Genomic DNA, 20,890 nt, shown 5'->3' with positions numbered 1-20,890 from the left:
ATATTTTTTTCAGGAGGAATGGAGTTTAGTTTGGGTGTATATTCTTCGATGGCCAGAGATTGTTGAAGAAATGGCTTTAGCTATCTTAAATGGATCTGGTAAAGTTAAAACTGCTGCTGTTGCTCGCTTTTTGCACTCCTTATCTCATCGATTTAGTGCATATTACAGCCGGTATCATGTACTTGTGTCTGAGCCATTACCACACTTGATGCCACTTATGTATGCAAGACTTCATCTCCTCAGAGCTATTCATATTGTAATGAAAATTTGTTTTAATGTATTGGGAATTGATTCCCCACCTACCTTCATGTGAAAATGCACTAATATACATACAGTAACTGAAACTTGAATGTGTAGGAAGAGGGAGGGTAATCACTTTGGCAAAGTCTTTAAATAGAAATTTATTTTTTTATATCTTTATTATTCTTTTCAGTTTTTTGTTTTGGCCAGATTGCAATATTTTCTGTGTAATCCACTTTATTGAAGTTATAGCTGGCGTGCAAGCATGCATGAGCGTGTTAGATAGGAGTGAATGGAGACGAATGATACTTGGGACCTGACGATCTGTTGGAGTGTGAGCAGGGTAATATTTAGCGAAGGGATTCAGGGAAACCGGTTATTTTCATATAGTCGGACTTGAGTCCTGGAAATGGGAAGTACAATGCCTGCACTTTAAAGGAGGGGTTTGGGATATTGGCAGTTTGGAGGGATATGTTGTGTATCTTTATACATATATGCTTCTAAACTGTTGTATTCTGAGCACCTCTGCAAAAACAGTGATAATGTGTGAGTGTGGTGAAAGTGTTGAATGATGATGAAAGTATTTTCTTTTCGGGGATTTTCTTTCTTTTTTGGGTCACCCTGCCTCGGTGGGAGACGGCCGACTTGTTGAAAAAAAAAAAAAATAGCTGGAGATTATTTTTTAACAGTGATTGGAGTATTAATTTATAAACTATAATCAGGGCCTGTTATTCAGTCTACATGCCCTTGTTTCAGTAATTTGTTGAAAGAGGATAAGTGAATGTGTTGCTCTCTGGGTCATTATTACAATTAGAAACAAAAATATTTGCAAGTCCCTTTCTCAAAAAGTGACAAATAAGTGAGAATAGATATAGCGGATAAAGGTGTTTGAGTAGTGCCAAGTGCAGATGCATGTACAAATAATATACCATATAAGATAAAGAATCTAAATTGCAAGGTTTTACTATAACAGCTTTCTAAAATCTATAGAAAACACAAAGTTTGCTTATATTCCAATGAGGATGACATTATTATTAGTATAATCGAAGGAAGTGGTAAACCCATACGGGTTGCTGAAGATTGCAATATCTGTTTATACCATCTATGGTCAGCTCCTAAGTACAAACATGGCATTTCAGAGATCAGCGTTGGTGCAGTCTGTCAGTATCCTTTATTCTGCTTTATGATCTTTGAATGGTTTCAGCTAAAACTTGATTAGATTCATTTGGTTCTTTAACATTTGATTTCTATTTTGTTCTAATTCCTGGCATGCTAATGTAGATCCTGATGTGTTTTACAAGCATTCTTCACATCATTATTATTATAATATTGTATTTGTGTGTGCGTTGTTGATTTATCAAGAATACCTTCGTTCATCATCTCCTGACTAGGTCTTTGCAAGGGAATCGTTTAGGGCCCAGGAGTGGTGTAGTAACTGCTTTGTTTTTGACAAATTCACAATGGATTTTGTGGCTTGAAAAGGAGCTTTAAAACCAGAAAGCATACAGGTCTCTGTGATGTCTTGGGCAGTCTGACAAGTTGGTAGAATTGAACTATTACAGTATTTAGTTCATACTTGAAGGAAGTCTTTAAAATTGACAGAGCACTGGTCCCAGTACAGTGAGACAGTCAGCCAACACTCATCAGTAAAAGGGTACATACACACACAAGCTAAAATTACCCCTTGACAGTTAAAAAATTACATTACCAACACGTATGTTCACACTTCAGAGCGAGTAGCCCTTGTGGCTTAGCGCTTCTTTTTTATTATAATAACAACAATTCAGAGCGAGTATAATGACCAACTTTTATACAAGCACAATCCACCATGGATGACAAATGCTTTCCATCAAGGTTTATTAGAAACTACATACATTACTTTTATAATCATAGCTTAGGATTTGCAGTCTGCAATTTTTAAAAGAAGAGTCATCATCCAAAAGCACATGATGTTACAACACTACTACTGGAATTCCTCGCAGAGATTCAGATTAACTTAAATAGGCAAGATTTCTAGAGACCTAGACACAGAGGTAAGGAACACACACTTGTCTACATTATTATATTGTGGATTGGAATAAGTAAAACTAACAATCATTCAAATATCAAAGGTCATAAATTTCAGCATGAGATTTTTCAGATTTCACCACCTCTGGTATGTATGGGCTCCTTTTGTGTTATTCTGTAGACTTGAAAATGTTGCAGTTCAAAGAATTCTCTGAAAATTGTTAAACAACACCTTGTTTGTTTTCTAGATTACATACAACCAAAAGCTATTTTTTAAGGAATAAATTGAGAAGAATAAATTAGCACTGAAAATAATTGGAAAGTGCATTTTGTATTCTTTTATATTTCACTTATTGAAACATTATCTTTTATTTACTTTATATTTGCTAGCATTTTCAGTGTCACTTCTGTGACACAGTAGGCCAGAAGGATCATGCAGTTTTTTAAATGATTATATACTAGTCATATATATTACACGAATACACTGTACAGTACTGTAAGCATTAGTTATAAAGCAAGTTTTTATTTTTATAGGAATATTTTAACTTTTACTCAAAATATTTTGTTTTGAATCAATATTTTAAGGACACCATCCTTGAAACTACACAACAGTTCATCTGTCACTGGCATCCATTGTTGAAGGCTGTCATATCAAGATGTCTGTAGCAGCCATTCAAAGACATGAGAGCTTTCAACAACCAATCAAATTTTAGGTAGGTATGTTAGAACTGACATCTAACACTTGAAAACCTGAACAGTAGGAAACATGCCTGTAGTTCCTTTGTTGACTATGAGAGCTTTAAAATTTAAGCAGAATAAATTATTACAACACATCCAGCTGTGTTTCTAGGCAGCCAAGCATTCTGCCAAGTCATTAGTATCACACATTACAAAGCATCCATGTATTTCAGGGGTCCGTATAAATGACTGTTTTGCTCTTTCTTATGCTAGCACACTGTTGGAGTTTCACCCGGTTTCTGCCATAATATAGTTTCTTTATCAGTATATTTTAATTTTCATAAATTTTCAGGTATTTCTTTGTTAAAAGATGTATAAAAGCTTTCACACAAAACATTATTATTATTAGAGGATGTTTAGTTTTATAACTTGTTCATTTATGAAAAAATCAACATTGTAAAAAAAAAAAAAAAATGTATCAACTTATCTATTGAAAAGGCTAATAAAACGTTTATTTTGCTTTGCTGTATTTACTCTGGAATACAGTCTTTTCATATGTCTCTTCTGCTAAAACAGACCTTGCTATCACTTTGCAACTCTGCCTTTATAATTTGAAGCCTTTATTAATACATATTACTCAGTGAGAGCTTGACCAAGTTGTCCTCTCAAGGAAGGTTCCTTGATGCTGGTAAGAGGCTCTTCTTCTAAGGAATTGGACCTGTCCTCCAATTCCTTGAATTAAGCCTGAATACCTTCCATCATCCCAGGTGTTGTATGATCTGTGGGTTCAGTGATCCCTTTTCCTCATGTCTATAATAATCTTCCAAATTACAAACTTGGTAAGGGTCATGCTGAGCAAAACATTTTAAATAAAGTTAGCTTGTTCTATGCATGTCCCCTGTGGATTTAGTGCATAAACATGAATTTAAGAAGTGCTGGCTGTCTCTGCCTATCTTTCATACTTTTTTGGAGTTGCCCTACCTCAGTGGGAGATGGCCAATGTTGAAAAAAAAAAAACTTAAATGCCATTAAGGTTAATTAGTGCCGTGGAATCACAAGCCAGTAATTCCCTACTTTCACTGTCCGTTATTCCATTACTTGAAAATAGTCTCGGTCAACTTTACTCCATCTTCCCTACACTTATGTGGCTGGAATGGTTTATATTATAATCATGGAGAAGAACTAAATTAGTAAGGGTCTTACAGTACCAGGGAAATGAGAGATAATCTGGTTTAATCCAAGAAAGGGGAGGGTAACTCATATTCCTTGTTTAAGATTATTATTATCAAAAAGAAGTGCTAAGCCACAAGGGCTATACAGCAATCCTTGGTTAAGAGAGATCACTAGAATCAAGGGTCCCCTCCCCCCATGAAAGTGTGGAATGGATCAAATGCAAAAGACCTACACAAAACTAAATCCACAGGCCTTAAAGAGCTTAAAAGATGCTGTTACAGCACCGAGTCCCTACACATTCCACCATTTGTCTTATAACACTTGCAGTATGAAATTTACTGGTTATATTTACTAAAACCAATATTTAATATATAAGAATATACTATTTTATAGTAATTTTGTAGCTTCTTTACAGCTAATCCTATGATATACTTGTACTATATTTATTTTAAATGTTGATACATCATGAGTTCACATTAGTAACTGGCACTAGTCTTCACACAGTTAACAGCAACATTTTTATTGAACACTGCAGTCCAAATATATTTTAACATTATCTGATCAACCATTACCTTACATGACCATCCAGGTAAGTTACTGCTGCCTTGATTATGGTTTACATTTAATGTTATAAGGCTTTCTATTCCACAGTAGGTCCTATTAACCCAGCAACACATAAGTGTTACAAGCTGTTTCACACTTTCTGTACAATCATTTACTCTGCCTCAGAATTAGTAGTCACTGGGAAATATTCCAAAGACAACTTTGATTGGCAGGGACTGTTTTTAAGTGATTCTTGAGAGTTAAGGGACCTACTGGGACGTAGTAAAGCTCTTTTCTTATATCATAATGTTGTCCACCAATTAGGGTACCATGACCCCTAACAGAATAATTTGAACTGGTCTACAGGGTGAGTAAATCACCTGCAAAAGAAGAGGGAGGCACAATGCACATGGAAACATTAGCTATAAAGTCTGAAAGGAGATATTACCCATGCTGAAACATCTCATTGAAGCATCTATGGTCCATTCATGACCTTTTCATCTGCATCTGGATGTACAGTGAATCATTGAGTTAACAGACTAATAAGATTGTTTTTCCACAGCTGTAATGATCAATTCTGAATTTAACAGACTGTCCATTAAATCAATTTACCCAGTGACCCACAACAATAATGAACAATTCACTGTTCGTGGATGCTATTCGGTCAAAAATTTCGTACATTAAAATATGTTAAATCAAGGTGTTATAAATCTAGGATATAGCATTTTCCTACAATTAGGACGAAATCCATTATTCTTGTCATTCTCATGCCTTGTAAAAAAAAAAAAAAAAAAAAAAAAAATCTGCTATCATTAATAAGGTTAAAGATTATGCACACTGTCCTCTCCAGCAATTCATGGAGAAAAAACAATCAAATAGTTTGTGGTGTACATACAAGGCCTTGCGAGTAATTCAGAACTGCATACATACAAACTCCTAAATTTGTATGATTTAATTATCCAATCTCTTTTACTAAAGGGCCTCCCCAAATACCTCAGTTATTTGCCTTTTGTTTCACAATGCCAATTTTGTCTTAGCCTTGTGCACAGCCTCTAAATTGAAAACCAATCACAAAATTTTGTTCAAAAATGTGCCCACTGGATCCAAATCTATACTTTCTTAAGAATGTTAATATTAATAAGGTTAAAGCTCTGAAACCTTTACGAAACAACTGTTTCAAAAGACTATACAATCATAAGAATAAATCCTGTAAATATTCTTCAAACTCTTCTTCTCGACTCTTTTCATCAGGTAATTTAGCAGGTCCCTTCCAAATACTGTTCTCAGATTCAGTCTCATCTACTTGCTTTGCATTATTGAGAGAGTTGCCTTCATTTGTTTCTTGAGCATTTTCAGCTGATTCACTTTCATCTCTTCTCGATTTCTTTTTCTTGCTCGATTCTCTGTGTTTATGCTTGATTGATTTTCTTGTTACTTCTTTTCTCTTTCGATAATAATTGATTTTGTACGAACAATCACGGCACAGTCCTGGAATAGAAAAATTGTGTATTTAATATTGGGGGGGGGGGGGGTCATGGAATTTTTCCAAACAAAGGTACCTCTAGCTATAACTTTTGTCCATTTTCTCACAAAACCAGGTTAGAATACATCTTAATGGGTAGGCTCCAGGATGTACATGTTTATAGAAGGGCAACTGATATATCGGATCATTATTTAGTTGTGGCTACAGTTAGAGTAAGGGGTAGATGGGACAAGAGGAAAATGGCAACAACAAGGAAGAGGGAGGTGAAAGTGTATAAACTAAGGGAGGAGGAAGTTCGGGTGAGATTTAAGCAACTACTGGCAGAAAGGTGGGCTAGTGCAAGTATGAGTAGCAGGGGGGGGGGAGGGGGTTGAAGAGGGTTGGAATAGTTTTAATAATGCAGCATTAGAATGTGGGGCAGAAGTTTCTGGTTATAGGAGGGTGGGTGCAGGAGGAAAGAGGAGTGATTGGTGGAATGATGAAGTAAAAGAGTGTGATAAAAGAGAAAAAGGTAGCTTATGAGAGGTTTTTACAAAGAAGTGTTATAAGAAGAGCAGAGTATATGGAGAGTAAAAGAAAGGTGAAGAGAGTGGTGAGAGAGTGTAAGAGGAGAGCAGATGATAGAGTGAGAGAGGCACTGTCAAGAAATTTCAATAAAAAAATAAGAAAAAAAAAATTTGGAGCAAGTTAAACAAGTTAAGAAAGCCAAGGGAAAGAATGGATTTGTCAGTTAAAAACAGAGTAGGGGAGTTAGTAGATGGGGAGATGGAGGTGTTGGGTAGATGGCGGGAATATTTTGAGGAACTTTTAAATGTTGATGAAGAAAGGGAGGCGGCAATTTCATGCATTGGCCAGGGAGGTATACCATCTTGTAGGAGTGAAGAAGAGCAGAATGTGAGTGTGGGGGAGGTGCGTAAGGCATTACGTAGAATGAAAGGTGGTAAAGCAGCTGGAACAGACAGGATCATGACAGAAATGTTAAAAGCAGGGGTGATAGTGTTAGAGTGGTTGGTATTTTTGTTTAATAAATGTATGAAAGAGGGGAAGGTACCTAGGGATTGGCAGAGGGCATGTATAGTTCCTTTATATAAAGGGAAGGGGGACAAAAGAGATTGTAAAAATTATAGAGGAATTAGTTTACTAAGTATACCAGGAAAAGTGTACGGTAGGGTTATTACTGAAAGAATTAGAGGTAAGACAGAATGTAGGATTGCGGATGAGCAAGGAGGTTTTAGAGTGGGTAGGGGATGTGTAGATCGTGTTTACATTGAAGCACATATGTGAACAGTATTTAGATAAAGGTAGGGAAGTTTTCATTGCATTTATGGATTTAGAAAAGGCATATGATAGAGTGGATAGGAGAGGAATGTGGCAGATGTTGCAAGTATATGGAATAGGTGGTAAGTTACTAAATGCTGTAAAGAGTTTTTATGAGGAGAGTGAGGCTCGGGTTAGGGTGTGTAGAAGAGAGGGAGACTACTTCCCGGTAAAAGTAGGTCTTAGACAGGGATGTGTAATGTCACCATGGTTGTTTAACCCTTTGACTGTTGCGGCCGTATATATACGTCTTACGAGGTACAGTGTTTGACGTATATATACTCATAAATTCTAGCGGCTTCAAATCAAGCAGGAGAAAGCTGGTAGGCCCACATGTGAGAGAATGGGCCTGTGTGGTCAGTGTGCACCATATAAAAAAATCCTGGAGCACACAGTGCATAATGAGAAAAAAAAAACTCCGACCGTTTTTTTTTTAATTAAAATACCGACTTTGTGGTCTATTTTCGTATAGTATTTATGGTTTGTATTCTCGTTTTCTTGGTCTCATTTGATAGAATGGAAAACATATTATAGAAATAGAGGTGATTTTGATTGATTTTACTATAAAAAGAGCTCAAAGTAGGGGAAATGTTTGATTTTTGCCTATGTTCAAAAGTAAACAAATGGTGTCATTGTCCAATAAATGTCCAACTAGCCATTCTAATATGTAGTCATGAATGGGTTGATGTTATTTATACAATTATTACAGTATTGCAGTAGTCTGCATAATAGTAACTCTTCTATTTTTTGTTTGAATAAAAATTCAAAATAGAAAGCAAGAGTAATATCAGAGGGGCCTGGAGACATGACTGATGAGCAAAGAATATGTTATTTTAGAGCCAGGAATGTCTGCATTGTTCATTCTGGACCTTATTTTGATATTGTCATATTTTTTAATTTTCGTGAAATTGGCCAAATTGCAAATTTCTGACCACATTATTGGGTAGTTGAAATCGGTAAATGGGCAGTTTCTTGTACTCAATCGATAGAAAAAATGGAGTTCTAAAGAAATAGCTATGAGTTTGGTCGACAGAAACAACGGAATTAGCCGAAAATAGGGCTCAAAGTGGGCGAAATCGCTGATTTGTAAATATAGCCGAGGTCGCTAACTTCGCGAGAGCATAATTCCATCAGTTTTCCATCAAATTTCGTTTTTTTTGGTATCATTACAATCGGGAAAAGATTCTCTATCATTTCATAAGAAAATTTTTTTTTTTTTTTTTTAAATTTTGCGACGCCAGGAGACACCTCAGGATTGGGGGTTGCGACAGTCAAGGGGTTAATATATTCATAGATGGGGCTGTAAAAGAAGTAAATACTAGGGTGTTCGGGAGAGGGGTGGGATTAAATTATGGGGAATCAAATTCAAAATAGGAAATGACAGTTACTTTTTGCTGATGATACTGTGCTCATGATTCTAAAGAAAAATTGCAAAGGTTAGTGGACGAATTTGGGAGTGCGTGTAAAGGTAGAAAGTTGAAAGTGAGCATAGAAAAGGGTAAGGTGATGAGGGTATCAAATGATTTAGATAAAGAAAAATTGGATATCATATTGGAAAGGAGTACGGAAGAAGTGAATGTTTTCAGATATTTGGGAGTTGACGTGTCAGCGGATGGATTTATGAAGAATGAGGTTAATCGTAGAATTGATGAAGGAAAAAAAGGCGAGTGGTGCGTTGAGGTATATGTGGAGACAAAAAAACGTTATCTATGGAGGCAAAGAAGGAATTGTATGAAAGTATAGTGGTACCAACACTCTTATATGGGTGTGAAGCTTGGGTTGTAAATGCTGCAGTGAGGAGACAGTTGGAGGAAGTGGAGATGTCTTGTCTAAGGGCAATGTGTGGTGTAAACATTATGCAGAAAATTCGGAGTGTGGAAATTAGGAGAAGGTGTGGAGTTAATAAAAATAGTAGAGGGCTGAAGAGGGGTTGTTGAGGTGGTTTGGTCATTTAGAGAATGGATCAAAGTAGAATGATATGGAGAGCGTATAAATCCGTAGGGGAAGGAAGGCGGGGTACGGGTCGTCCTCGAAAGGTTTGGAGGGAGGAGGTAAAGGAGGTTTTGTGGGCAAGGGGCTTGGATTTCCAGCAAGCGTGCATGAGCGTGTTAGATAGAAGTGAATGGAGACAAATGGTTTTTGGGACCTGACAAGCTGGAGTGTGAGCAGGGTAATATTTAGTGAAGGGATTCAGGGAAACAAGTTACGTATTTTTATATAGCCGAACTTGAGTTCTGGAAATGGGAAGTACAATGCCTGCACTTTAAAGGAGTGGTATGTTGTGTATCTTTATACGTATATGCTTCTAAACTGTTGTATTCTGAGCACCTCTGAAAAAACAGTGATTATGTGTGAGTGAGGTGAAAGTGTTGAATGATGATGAAAGTATTTTCTTTTTGGGATTTTCTTTCTTTTTGGGTCACCCTGTCTTGGTGGGAGACAGCCGACTTGTTAAAAAAAAAAATCTGGTGACATTATTTTTCTATTACCTGGAGTTTACCTGGAGAGAGTTTCGGGGGTCAACGCCCCCGCGGCCCGGTCTGTGACCAGGCCTCCTGGTGGATCAGCGCCTGATCAACCAGGCTGTTGCTGCTGGCTGCACGCAAACCAACGTACGAGCCACAGCCCGGCTGATCAGGAACTGCCTTTAGGTGCTTGTCCAGTGCCAGCTTGAAGACTGCCAGGGGTCTGTTGGTAATCTCCCTTATGTGTGCTGGGAGGCAGTTGAACAGTCTCGGTCCCCTGACACTTATTGTATGGTCTCTTAACGTGCTAGTGACACCCCTGCTTTTCATTGGGGGGATGGTGCATCGTCTGCCAAGTCTTTTGCTTTCGTAGTGAGTGATTTTCGTGTGCAAGTTCGGTACTAGTCCCTCTAGGATTTTCCAGGTGTATATAATCATGTATCTCTCCCTCCTGCGTTCCAGGGAATACAGGTTTAGAAACCTCAAGCGCTCCCAGTAATTGAGGTGTTTTATCTCCGTTATGCGCGCCGTGAAAGTTCTCTGTACATTTTCTAGGTCGGCAATTTCACCTGCCTTGAAAGGTGCTGTTAGAGTGCAGCAATATTCCAGCCTAGATAGAACAAGTGACCTGAAGAGTGTCATCATGGGCTTGGCCTCCCTAGTTTTGAAGGTTCTCATTATCCATCCTGTCATTTTTCTAGCAGATGCGATTGATACAATGTTATGGTCCTTGAAGGTGAGATCCTCCGACATAATCACTCCCAGGTCTTTGACGTTGGTGTTTCGCTCTATTTTGTGGCCAGAATTTGTTTTGTACTCTGATGAAGATTTAATTTCCTCATGTTTACCATATCTGAGTAATTGAAATTTCTCATCGTTGAACTTCATATTGTTTTCTGCAGCCCACTGAAAGATTTGGTTGATGTCCGCCTGGAGCCTTGCAGTGTCTGCAATGGAAGACACTGTCATGCAGATTCGGGTGTCATCTGCAAAGGAAGACACGGTGCTGTGGCTGACATCCTTGTCTATGTCGGATATGAGGATGAGGAACAAGATGGGAGCTAGTACTGTGCCTTGTGGAACAGAGCTTTTCACCGTAGCTGCCTCGGACTTTACTCTGTTGACGACTACTCTCTGTGTTCTGTTAGTGAGGAAATTATAGATCCATCGACCAACTTTTCCTGTTATTCCTTTAGCGCGCATTTTGTGCGCTATTACGCCATGGTCACACTTGTCGAAGGCTTTTGCAAAGTCTGTATATATTACATCTGCATTCTTTTTGTCTTCTAGTGCATTTAGGACCTTGTCGTAGTGATCCAGTAGTTGAGACAGACAGGAGCGACCTGTTCTAAACCCATGTTGCCCTGGGTTGTGTAACTGATGGGTTTCTAGATGGGTGGTGATCTTGCTTCTTAGGACCCTTTCAAAGATTTTTATGATATGGGATGTTAGTGCTATTGGTCTGTAGTTCTTTGCTGTTGCTTTACTGCCCCCTTTGTGGAGTGGGGCTATGTCTGTTGTTTTTAGTAACTGAGGGACGACCCCCGTGTCCATGCTCCCTCTCCATAGGATGGAAAAGGCTCGTGATAGGGGCTTCTTGCAGTTCTTGATGAACACAGAGTTCCATGAGTCTGGCCCTGGGGCAGAGTGCATGGGCATGTCATTTATCGCCTGTTCGAAGTCATTTGGCGTCAGGATAACATCGGATAGGCTTGTGTTAATCAAATTTTGTGGCTCTCTCATAAAAAATTCATTTTGATCTTCGACTCTCAGTCTGGTTAGCGGCTTGCTAAAAACTGAGTCATATTGGGACTTGAGTAGCTCACTCATTTCCTTGCTGTCATCTGTGTAGGACCCATCTTGTTTAAGTAGGGGCCCAATACTGGACGTTGTTCTCGATTTTGATTTGGCATAGGAGAAGAAATACTTTGGGTTTCTTTCGATTTCATTTATGGCTTTTAGTTCTTCCCGCGATTCCTGACTCCTAAAGGATTCTTTTAGCTTAAGTTCGATGCTTGCTATTTCTCTGACCAGTGTCTCCCTGCGCATTTCTGATATATTGACCTCTTTTAGCCGCTCTGTTATTCTTTTCCGTCGCCTGTAAAGGGAGCGCCTGTCTCTTTCTATTTTACATCTACTCCTCCTTTTTCTTAGAGGAATAAGCCTTGTGCATACATCGAGTGCCACCGAGTTAATCTGTTCTAGGCATAAGTTTGGGTCTGTGTTGCTTAGTATATCTTCCCAGCTTATATCGGTTAGGACTTGGTTTACTTGGTCCCACTTTATGTTTTTGTTATTGAAGTTGAATTTGGTGAATGCTCCCTCGTGACTAGTCTCATTTTGTCGGTCTGAGGCTCCACGCATACATGTCTGAACCTCAATTATGTTGTGATCTGAGTATATTGTTTTTGATATGGTGACATTTCTTATCAGATCATCATTGTTAGTGAAGATGAGGTCTAGTGTATTCTCCAGTCTAGTAGGCTCTATTATTTGCTGGTTTAAATTGAATTTTGTGCAGAGATTTAAAAGCTCGTGTGAGTGTGAGTTTTCATCAGAGCTGCCTCCTGGTGTTATTACTGCAACAATATTATTTGCTATATTCCTCCATTTTAGGTGCCTTAAGTTGAAATCCCCCAGGAGCAAGATGTTGGGTGCAGGAGCTGGAAGATTTTCCAGACAGTGGTCAATTTTTAACAGCTGTTCCTGGAATTGCTGGGATGTTGCATCCGGAGGCTTGTAGACTACCACAATGACTAGGTTTTGGTTCTCGACCTTTACTGCTAAAACTTCCACTACGTCATTTGAGGCATTAAGCAGTTCTGTGCAAACAAGTGACTCTGCAATGTACAGGCCAACCCCCCCCTTTTGCCTGTTCACTCTGTCACATCTGTATAGGTTGTAACCTGGGATCCATATTTCGTTGTCCAAGTGATCCTTTATGTGGGTCTCAGTGAAAGCCGCGAACATTGCCTTTGCCTCTGCAAGCAGTCCACGGATGAAAGGTATTTTGTTGTTTATTGCTGGCTTTAGACCCTGTATATTTGCAAAGAAGAATGTTATCGGACTGGTGGTATTGTTGGTACTGGGGGGGGATTTTTTTTCCGGCATTAGTATCTGTATCTGTTGGTTTGGAGTGGAGGCCATCGACTGTGGTTCCACTCCAGGAATGACTGGATTTGGTGTACGATTTCTGCCATTTCCTGCCAGTTTTTTTTCCTTCCTGGCACTAAAAAACCTCTCCCTCTTGAGTGGCTGTGGCTACCCAGGTTTTCCCATGGCCTGGATGTTTTGTATCTTTTTGTCCCCTTTAGATGGTATGCCTGGCAATTTAAGTTATAGCACAGTCTTTCCTGTACTGAAGAGGTACACATTTCAGGGTGAAAAAGCTTACAGGAAGGGAGTTTGCATTTTCCTGTTGTCATATGGGCATGACATTTTCTAGGGTGGTCATAGTTGCATGTCCCATCTGTTTTTCCAGATTTCCCATGCCAGCAGATACCAAGTGCATAGTATGTGCACAGGCTTGGTTTCCGTTTGCCTTGGGTTTCTGTGACTGTATTCCCTGTTGGTGCATGTTTCCCTGTCTTATTCCTATCCTCCTTAGCACCAACAATGGAGCTCCCACCAGTTGTTTTTGGTAATTTATCCTCACTATTGCTATTGGAGTCCTCTTGTTTGCTATTTCCTGCGGTATTTCTGGTTTGCAATATTGGTTTTATCTTATCTTTGACTACACTTGTTTCCCTACTATGGCTCCTGTCCTCTATGAGGTCATTTATATGTATTCCTTCCTGCGTATAATTCCCGACTACCTGGACAAAATCTCCAGCTTCACCATTACTGTCTACCAGGACAGTATCTCCAGCTTCACCATTTCTGTCTCCCAGGACAGCACCTCCAGCTTCACCATTACTGTCTCCCAGGACAGTATCTCCAGCTTCACCATTACTGTCTCCCAGGACAGCACCTCCAGCTTCACCATTACTGTCTCCCAGGACAGCACTATCAGCCCTACATTTACTGACTACCAGGACATCACCTCCAGCCTTACAGTTTGTGACTACATGGCCAGTATCAAGGGCAGTACCATTCAGCCCGGACTTTTTATGTTCCCATCTGTTGTAGAAAGCTTCCAGGTTTTCTATGAAAGCAGCTTTGATGTTATCCTCTTTTAATACCCTTGTGATTTTAGTCCACAGATTTTCCTCATTTGGGCATACCCAAAAACACTTCTCTGTTTTAATACTGCTTGTAGCTAGTTCTGGGATATCTGCACAAGGAGCGTGACACCAATTTCCACAAAAATGACAATTTATCCATGTGGTAGCCCGTTTGTTTGACTGACCACAGACTACACACAGCTTCATAATGATTTGAATGGTTGATTTACTGCAAGTCTACTAGCAACCTCTTGAATATTATATTAATAACCTTAAATGAAGCTCTAGCTATTTGTATTTCTGTTTCTAACTCTTTTTGTATATTGGACAGCTTACCGTCACGTTCCTGATTTTTAATGTTTGTGTTTATAAGGGCGCCTACAAACCCATCCGTTTACAGTCTGCTTTATTGTCCAACGAAACTGTTTGAAACCAGTCCCGGGTTCGGACCAGTCAAGGGTTCGGACCAGTCAAGGGTTCGGACCAGTCGATCTGCTCTGATCAGTGGGTCACTTATTTAAAACATACTGGTCGGTGATTTGAGCTAACACATGAAGGATCTACTGGAAATTATCTACCCGAGTAATATGTGATTTGACTGATACAAAAGTATAACTTGCGTGTTGAAGAGCCGGTGATATCTGGCAGCTCCTACAATGACGTACAGTCGACCTCTTTGTTTATCAATCGCTGTATCTGGCTTTTCTATTTTTGTTTTTCCGTCTCCACCACAATAAATGCTATATTATCACTATAGTTGACTGGTGCAAATTTTGGAGGAAGGACGCTTTTTCTGTAGTAATAATTGCTTCTCGTTGTGTATATTGCGACCGCTGGTAACTACAGGTTATATGAAATTCACAGTAACGTCTCGTATTTCAAGAAAATGAAACTAATGAAAGTCACTCCACTCCACTAAGTACCATTATAATACTGGTTAGTTGCTACTACAACACTGTATTCTGCTATTCACTGGTATCACTAGATTATATGCGAGTACACTAGCAGGCCAGGAAGATTATTAAAAACAGCTGACCTGTGGTAAGTTTCTGGCGACTTCTGGCACCTGCCTCTATAGGCTTATCACTTCATTTACAAATTCACCTGTTTTCAAATGACACTTTAGCCTTTATCATCAATATACTAGGGAGCCACTGTAGTATACACTATACACTATGTATACTCAATGCTTTCAGGGAGACTTTCTTTCCTCTGACACAACGTTCAATTATTATTATTTTTTTCACACGGGAAACAGGCCTATGATTCCCCTCTGGCAGTAAACTCTGCTAGGTAATGCACACTAATTCTCCTTTTTTGACTCAGTATATAATGTTTTCCGCCCACATTCCAAAACATATTTTACATACAACTGTAAAGTATACTGAAAGAGTGGAAATGTTCTTGAATTTAAATGGCTGTAATTAACATGGTAACTTGAATGTACAAGTTTGTTCTCTTCAAGTGGATTATTATTACATCCATAAGAAATTGCTAAACCATACATTACCTGCAGAATAGAAGGGAATCAGATTTGATAAGAAAGGGAGGGTAGTTCCAATTCCTTGGATCAAGAGCCCTTCACTAGCCTTAAGGCATCCTCCATTTCCTTTCATGTGTAAAGGAAGGTAGACTATGACATAGCATTGTTTCTTAGCAATTTATGACACTTGTAAATTAAATGGTAGCATTTGCTGTTTGAGAAATGACATCTACCTTTACATATTTAATTAAATGCATTGCTTTGAGTGATCATATCTATGATGTCCAATCATTTTTACCTACACAGAGCCAAATCTAAAATGCTTGTGTGAGCATGTTATATTGGAGTGGAGACAAGTGTTTTTTATGATTTGATGTGCTCTTGGAATGTGAGCAAGGTAACACTTACAGAGGGAATCAGGGAAACCAACCAGACAGACTTTTGAGTCCTGGAGATGGGAAGATTAGTGTGAGCACTCTGGAGGAGGAGTGGGGAGGTTACAGTTTGGAGGCCCATCTGAACTGTAATGAATGTGTGTTTCTGGCGTAAGACAGCTACTGAATAAATGGTGGTGAATGAGTTTCCATTTTTTTTTTCCGATCGCCCTACCTTGATGAGAGATGGCCAGTGTTAAGAAATTACTTAGTATTCACAAGTATTTTGTTTTGGTAGCTGATAGATTTAACTTGTTTCTGTTTACTTGAACTCTGTACAATGTCATTGCCCAAGTCTGTGCCCAGAACATATTTTAATAGCTTCATTATGCACCCCATACCCATCCTGTGCCAGTTCTAATTTCAGTTTCTATATGTGAGCTTATGCAATTTGTACTTCTGCATACTTCTCTTTGCACATTTCTATCTTTGATTTGTGTGATGTATATGACTGCTCTGGACTGCTGCTTCCACTCTCCTATTCACCTACTCCTATGTTTGTACCTACAGTATTTTTTTGTACACACTGCAGGGTTGGAAAAGTGTTAACTCATTTACAGTTTTTGGCTTGTCTGTCAGCATTTCTTCCATTTGTGAAAGGCAAGATCTAAATAAATCTCTCTTTTCTTGATATTCTTTCTTTTAACAAACCAGCCATATCCCATCGAGGCAAGGTGACCTAAAAATAAAAAGAAAAGTTTTTCTTTTTAATTTTAGTAATGTATACAGGAGAAGGGGTTACTAGCCCCTTGCTCCCGGCATTTTACTCACCTCTAACAACATGCATGGCTTATGGAGGAAGAATTCTGTTCCACTTCCCCATGGAGAAAAAAAAGACTCCACCGGGAGTTGAACCTAAGTCTGCTGATTTAGAGGCAGCCGTGCCAACCGCTGCATCAGTGTTGTTGATATAACTTTCATAATTCATGCTCTTCTTAGGAATACATGATTATTGTTATCAGAGATTCAGTAGATATTTTATCTATTCTGCCTTTATATTTCTCTTTCTTTTTAAACAAGTGTATTTTATGCGAACCCCCATGCAACATATTTGAAATGTATGTAATTAAGAAATATTGCTAATTTTTACATATTATACACTTTATGTAAGAGTAAACAAGTGTTTATTACAAGTACTGTATCACTTGATTACTGTCATTTGCTAACATGTGATGATGCCATAGCCCCATGGGAATTTAGGTTACCTTTACTTGATCACTTAAGTGATATTTGGAACTGGTTTTGTATATTTGCACACTGTAAGGGAATGCATCAGGATACTGGTGAAGGGCTCATGATCCCAGGAATTGGAGCTACACTATTTCTCAGGTCAAATCTGATTACTCTCCACCCCTTCCATTCCCTAGGCATTGTATAACCCTTACTGATTGAGCACTTCCCCCCCCCCCCCTAAAAATAATTTATATTAATGTACATTTTTAATACCTGTGTATTCCTGTATTGATTGCAAATAGTATATAACATTTATAAAAATAACACCTACTCAGTTTCACAAGTGCATTTTTCTTTGTGCCTTGCTCTACATAAGCGAAGTTCATCTCCCATGTGCGTAGTCCTTCACTCTCCTTGCATCTCTTCTCCCCACAGGTAAATTGACCCTTGCCATCTAGAACCTCTCGTTCTATCCTCCATCGCATTCCAATCTACAAAAGCAAATTCAATGTAAATTTTGCTTACACTTCTTTGATTTTGGGCAGCATTTCTCCATGAATGATTATAGTAAATTTCCAAATGAATGAGAGAGTGCATGTGTGTGCTCATGCACATACATATGTACATGAGCATCACACACACACACATCTTGGTCTATACACCAAGTGCTAAATCAGCTAGGTTCAGACAGCCATCAGGATAACCATCAAAGCCATTAACAAGATTACCTACACAAGAATTTACTGTACTAATTAGTTATTTAGTAAACAATGAAATACAAGCATAGTACTGATTTGGTAAGCTACTAGAAAGGCTTCAGGAACCTGTAGTCTGTATTAGGGATGTGCCAAAGTATCGGTATCAGCCATTTTAACAGTACTGATATTTGTGAAAAAACTACCAATGCTAGACAATACTTTTATAATATTAATATTACACGTGTGCTTAAAAATATCAAAATTAACACTTGCCTCACAATTGTGAGGCTTAATCAACACCCCTCCCCCCTCCCCACATACATGCTCATCAACAAGTGTCTTAGCAACTAATAACGAACACAATATGCCAAGTAATGAGTAAATGACATTGTCATTTGTTATTTAATGTTTCACCTTGTGCTAATTCAATATCCAGTGTGCAATAAGTATTTCCTTATATCAAACTGGATGACAACCAACAAACTCACTCTCAATACAGACAAAACCTACTTCATGCTTTTTGGAAACAGAGCATTAAATATGCAGCTAAACATATTGATAAATTGTTCTCCCGTTACAAGTCACACTGAAGGGCAAATTTCTAGGTATCTACCTTGACTGTAATGTTAAATTTCAGACCCACATCCAGCATATAACTAAGAGTTTCCATAACAGTAGGCATCCTTTCCAAAATATGATACTATATACACCAAATGGTGATCCTTACCTTATATCACTCTCTAATATACCTTTACCTCACCTATGGTATTTGTGCTTGGGGATCTACCATGGCCAATCACCTTAAACCTTTAATAACCCAACAAAAAGCTGCGGTGTGGATGATCACAAACTTCTGTGCCAGACAACACACCCCACCACTCTTCAAGAGCTTGAACTTAAATATACAAAATACGTATACACACTTATTCTTGTGCCTACTATATATACAGAACATTGAACTTCAATAAAAACCCTCCACTCAAACTTCTCCTAGGCAGCTACAACAGAATGCACAGGCATAACACGAGGCACAAAACTTTTTGACATCCTTCATGTCTGTCTCACACTGCAAAAATGCAATGCACATAAATGGCCCAAAGATCTGGAACTCTTTGCCCGAACCAGCAAGAGGTCCCCTGCCCATAAATCAATTAACCCTTAAACTGTTTGCTCACATAGCGCTCCAAACGTAGATCTACGTTTGGACAGTTTAAGGGTTAAGGACTATACTTAAAAATCATTTCATCTCTCAATAATAAGTATACCCACACTATGCTAATCTCTCCCAAATATTTTATTATCCCTTATCTGTAAAACCATTATTACAAAAAATGTATGTTTGTATCATAAATTGTACTACTTCATATTAATAATAGAGTAAAATATTGAATATTTAAAATTTGCCACTCTCTACCTGTTTAGACTTAAGTAGTCTTTAAGTCTGCTCGAAATGCCTTGGTATGTTAGTGGCAATCTTTGTACCAATCAAATTATGAAATGTAAACATAAATTGTAACCTTCGCAAAGAAATAAACTTTTGTTTTTGTTTTGTTGTTTTTGCTATATATTGAAAATAGTCATTATAATTTAAAAAATACAGAATATACAGGAAAAATACTGGTTATATTTATTTATTATCACACCGGCCGATTCCCACCAAGGCAGGGTGGCCCGAAAAAGAAAAACTTTCACCATCATTCACTCCATCACTGTCTTGCCAGAAGGGTGCTTTACACTACAGTTTTTAAAACTGCAACATTAACACCCCTCCTTCAGAGTGCAGGCACTGTACTTCCCATCTCCAGAACTCAAGTCCGGCCTGCCGGTTTCCCTGAATCCCTTCATAAATGTTACTTTGCTCACACTCCAACAGCACGTCAAGTATTAAAAACCATTTGTCTCCATTCACTCCTATCAAACACGCTCACGCATGCCTGCTGGAAGTCCAAGCCCCTCGCACACAAAACCTCCTTTACCCCCTCCCTCCAACCCTTCCTAGGCCGACCCCTACCCCGCCTTCCTTCCACTACAGACTGATACACTCTTGAAGTCATTCTGTTTCGCTCCATTCTCTCTACATGTCCGAACCACCTCAACAACCCTTCCTCAGCCCTCTGGACAACAGTTTTGGTAATCCCGCACCTCCTCCTAACTTCCAAACTACGAATTCTCTGCATTATATTCACACCACACATTGCCCTCAGACATGACATCTCCACTGCCTCCAGCCTTCTCCTCGCTGCAACATTCATCACCCACGCTTCACACCCATATAAGAGCGTTGGTAAAACTATACTCTCATAGACAGCAACCACCCAGGGAAGTACTACCGTCCTGCCAGATGACTGTGAAACAAAAACCTGTAACTGTTTTGCATGATGGTAGGATTGCTGTTTTCTTTTTCTGTCTCATAAACACGCTAAGATAACAGGGATATCTTGCTACTCCTACTTACACTTTGGTCACACTTCACAGACACGCACATGCATATATATATATACATACATCTAGGTTTTTCTCCTTTTTCTAAATAGCTCTTGTTCTTTTTTATTTCTTCTATTGTCCATGGGGAAGTGGAAAAGAATCTTTCCTCCGTAAGCCATGCGTGTCGTATGAGGCGACTAAAATGCCGGGAGCAATGGGCTAGTAACCCCTTCTCCTGTATACAATTACTAAAAAAGAGAAGAAGAAAAAAATACTGGTATTGGTCAAAAATTGAGAATTGATATCAGCAAAAAATTTGGTATCATCCCACAACATGCAAATACCTCACATATCATGATTACTTGTCAATACTTTTCATAATGACTTAAAACTACAGAATTCAATTCATGCAATTCAAAGATAGCCTTTAACATACCTTGTTCTCCTTAAAATGTGAGAGGTCACAAATGCAATATTCCTTGAAGAGTTTATCAAAATATTTTTTGGCAAGCTGCCTTTCCCATGTATCAGGAGTGTCATTAATATCCCACAAAAACTGATGGTTTTCTCGAATGATGTCAATATCTCTTTTGTCTCTGGACCTACAAA

At 38.6% G+C, this 20,890-nt stretch overlaps 2 protein-coding genes across 5 annotated transcripts in view; one reads left to right on the top strand and one right to left on the bottom strand.

Moving 5' to 3' along the window:
* LOC128704089 (uncharacterized) overlaps positions 1 to 938 on the top strand; it is a 53,307-nt gene extending 52,369 nt beyond the window's left edge. For both annotated transcript variants that reach the window (XM_070091868.1, XM_070091867.1), the window contains exon 8: positions 14 to 938. In XM_070091868.1, the coding sequence (XP_069947969.1) occupies positions 14 to 313 (300 nt within the window). In that variant the 3' untranslated portion in view covers positions 314 to 938. The remainder of the gene's footprint in view (positions 1 to 13) is intronic.
* Positions 939 to 3,435: 2,497 nt separating this feature from the next.
* LOC128702507 (protein FRA10AC1 homolog) overlaps positions 3,436 to 20,890 on the bottom strand; it is a 48,633-nt gene continuing 31,178 nt past the window's right edge. For all 3 annotated transcript variants that reach the window (XM_053796785.2, XM_053796799.2, XM_053796794.2), the window contains exons 5-7: positions 20,718 to 20,883; positions 17,491 to 17,650; positions 3,436 to 6,129 (exon numbers count right to left, since the gene is read on the bottom strand). In XM_053796785.2, coding sequence (XP_053652760.2) covers positions 5,834 to 6,129; positions 17,491 to 17,650; positions 20,718 to 20,883 — 622 coding nt within the window. In that variant the 3' untranslated portion in view covers positions 3,436 to 5,833. The remainder of the gene's footprint in view (positions 6,130 to 17,490; positions 17,651 to 20,717; positions 20,884 to 20,890) is intronic.

The sequence above is a fragment of the Cherax quadricarinatus genome, chromosome 37, assembly GCF_038502225.1.
Source record: "Cherax quadricarinatus isolate ZL_2023a chromosome 37, ASM3850222v1, whole genome shotgun sequence".
Lineage (NCBI taxonomy): Eukaryota > Metazoa > Arthropoda > Malacostraca > Decapoda > Parastacidae > Cherax > Cherax quadricarinatus.
The sequence above is the reverse complement of the archived record's forward strand: the minus strand, read 5'-3'. Positions and strand labels throughout refer to the sequence as shown.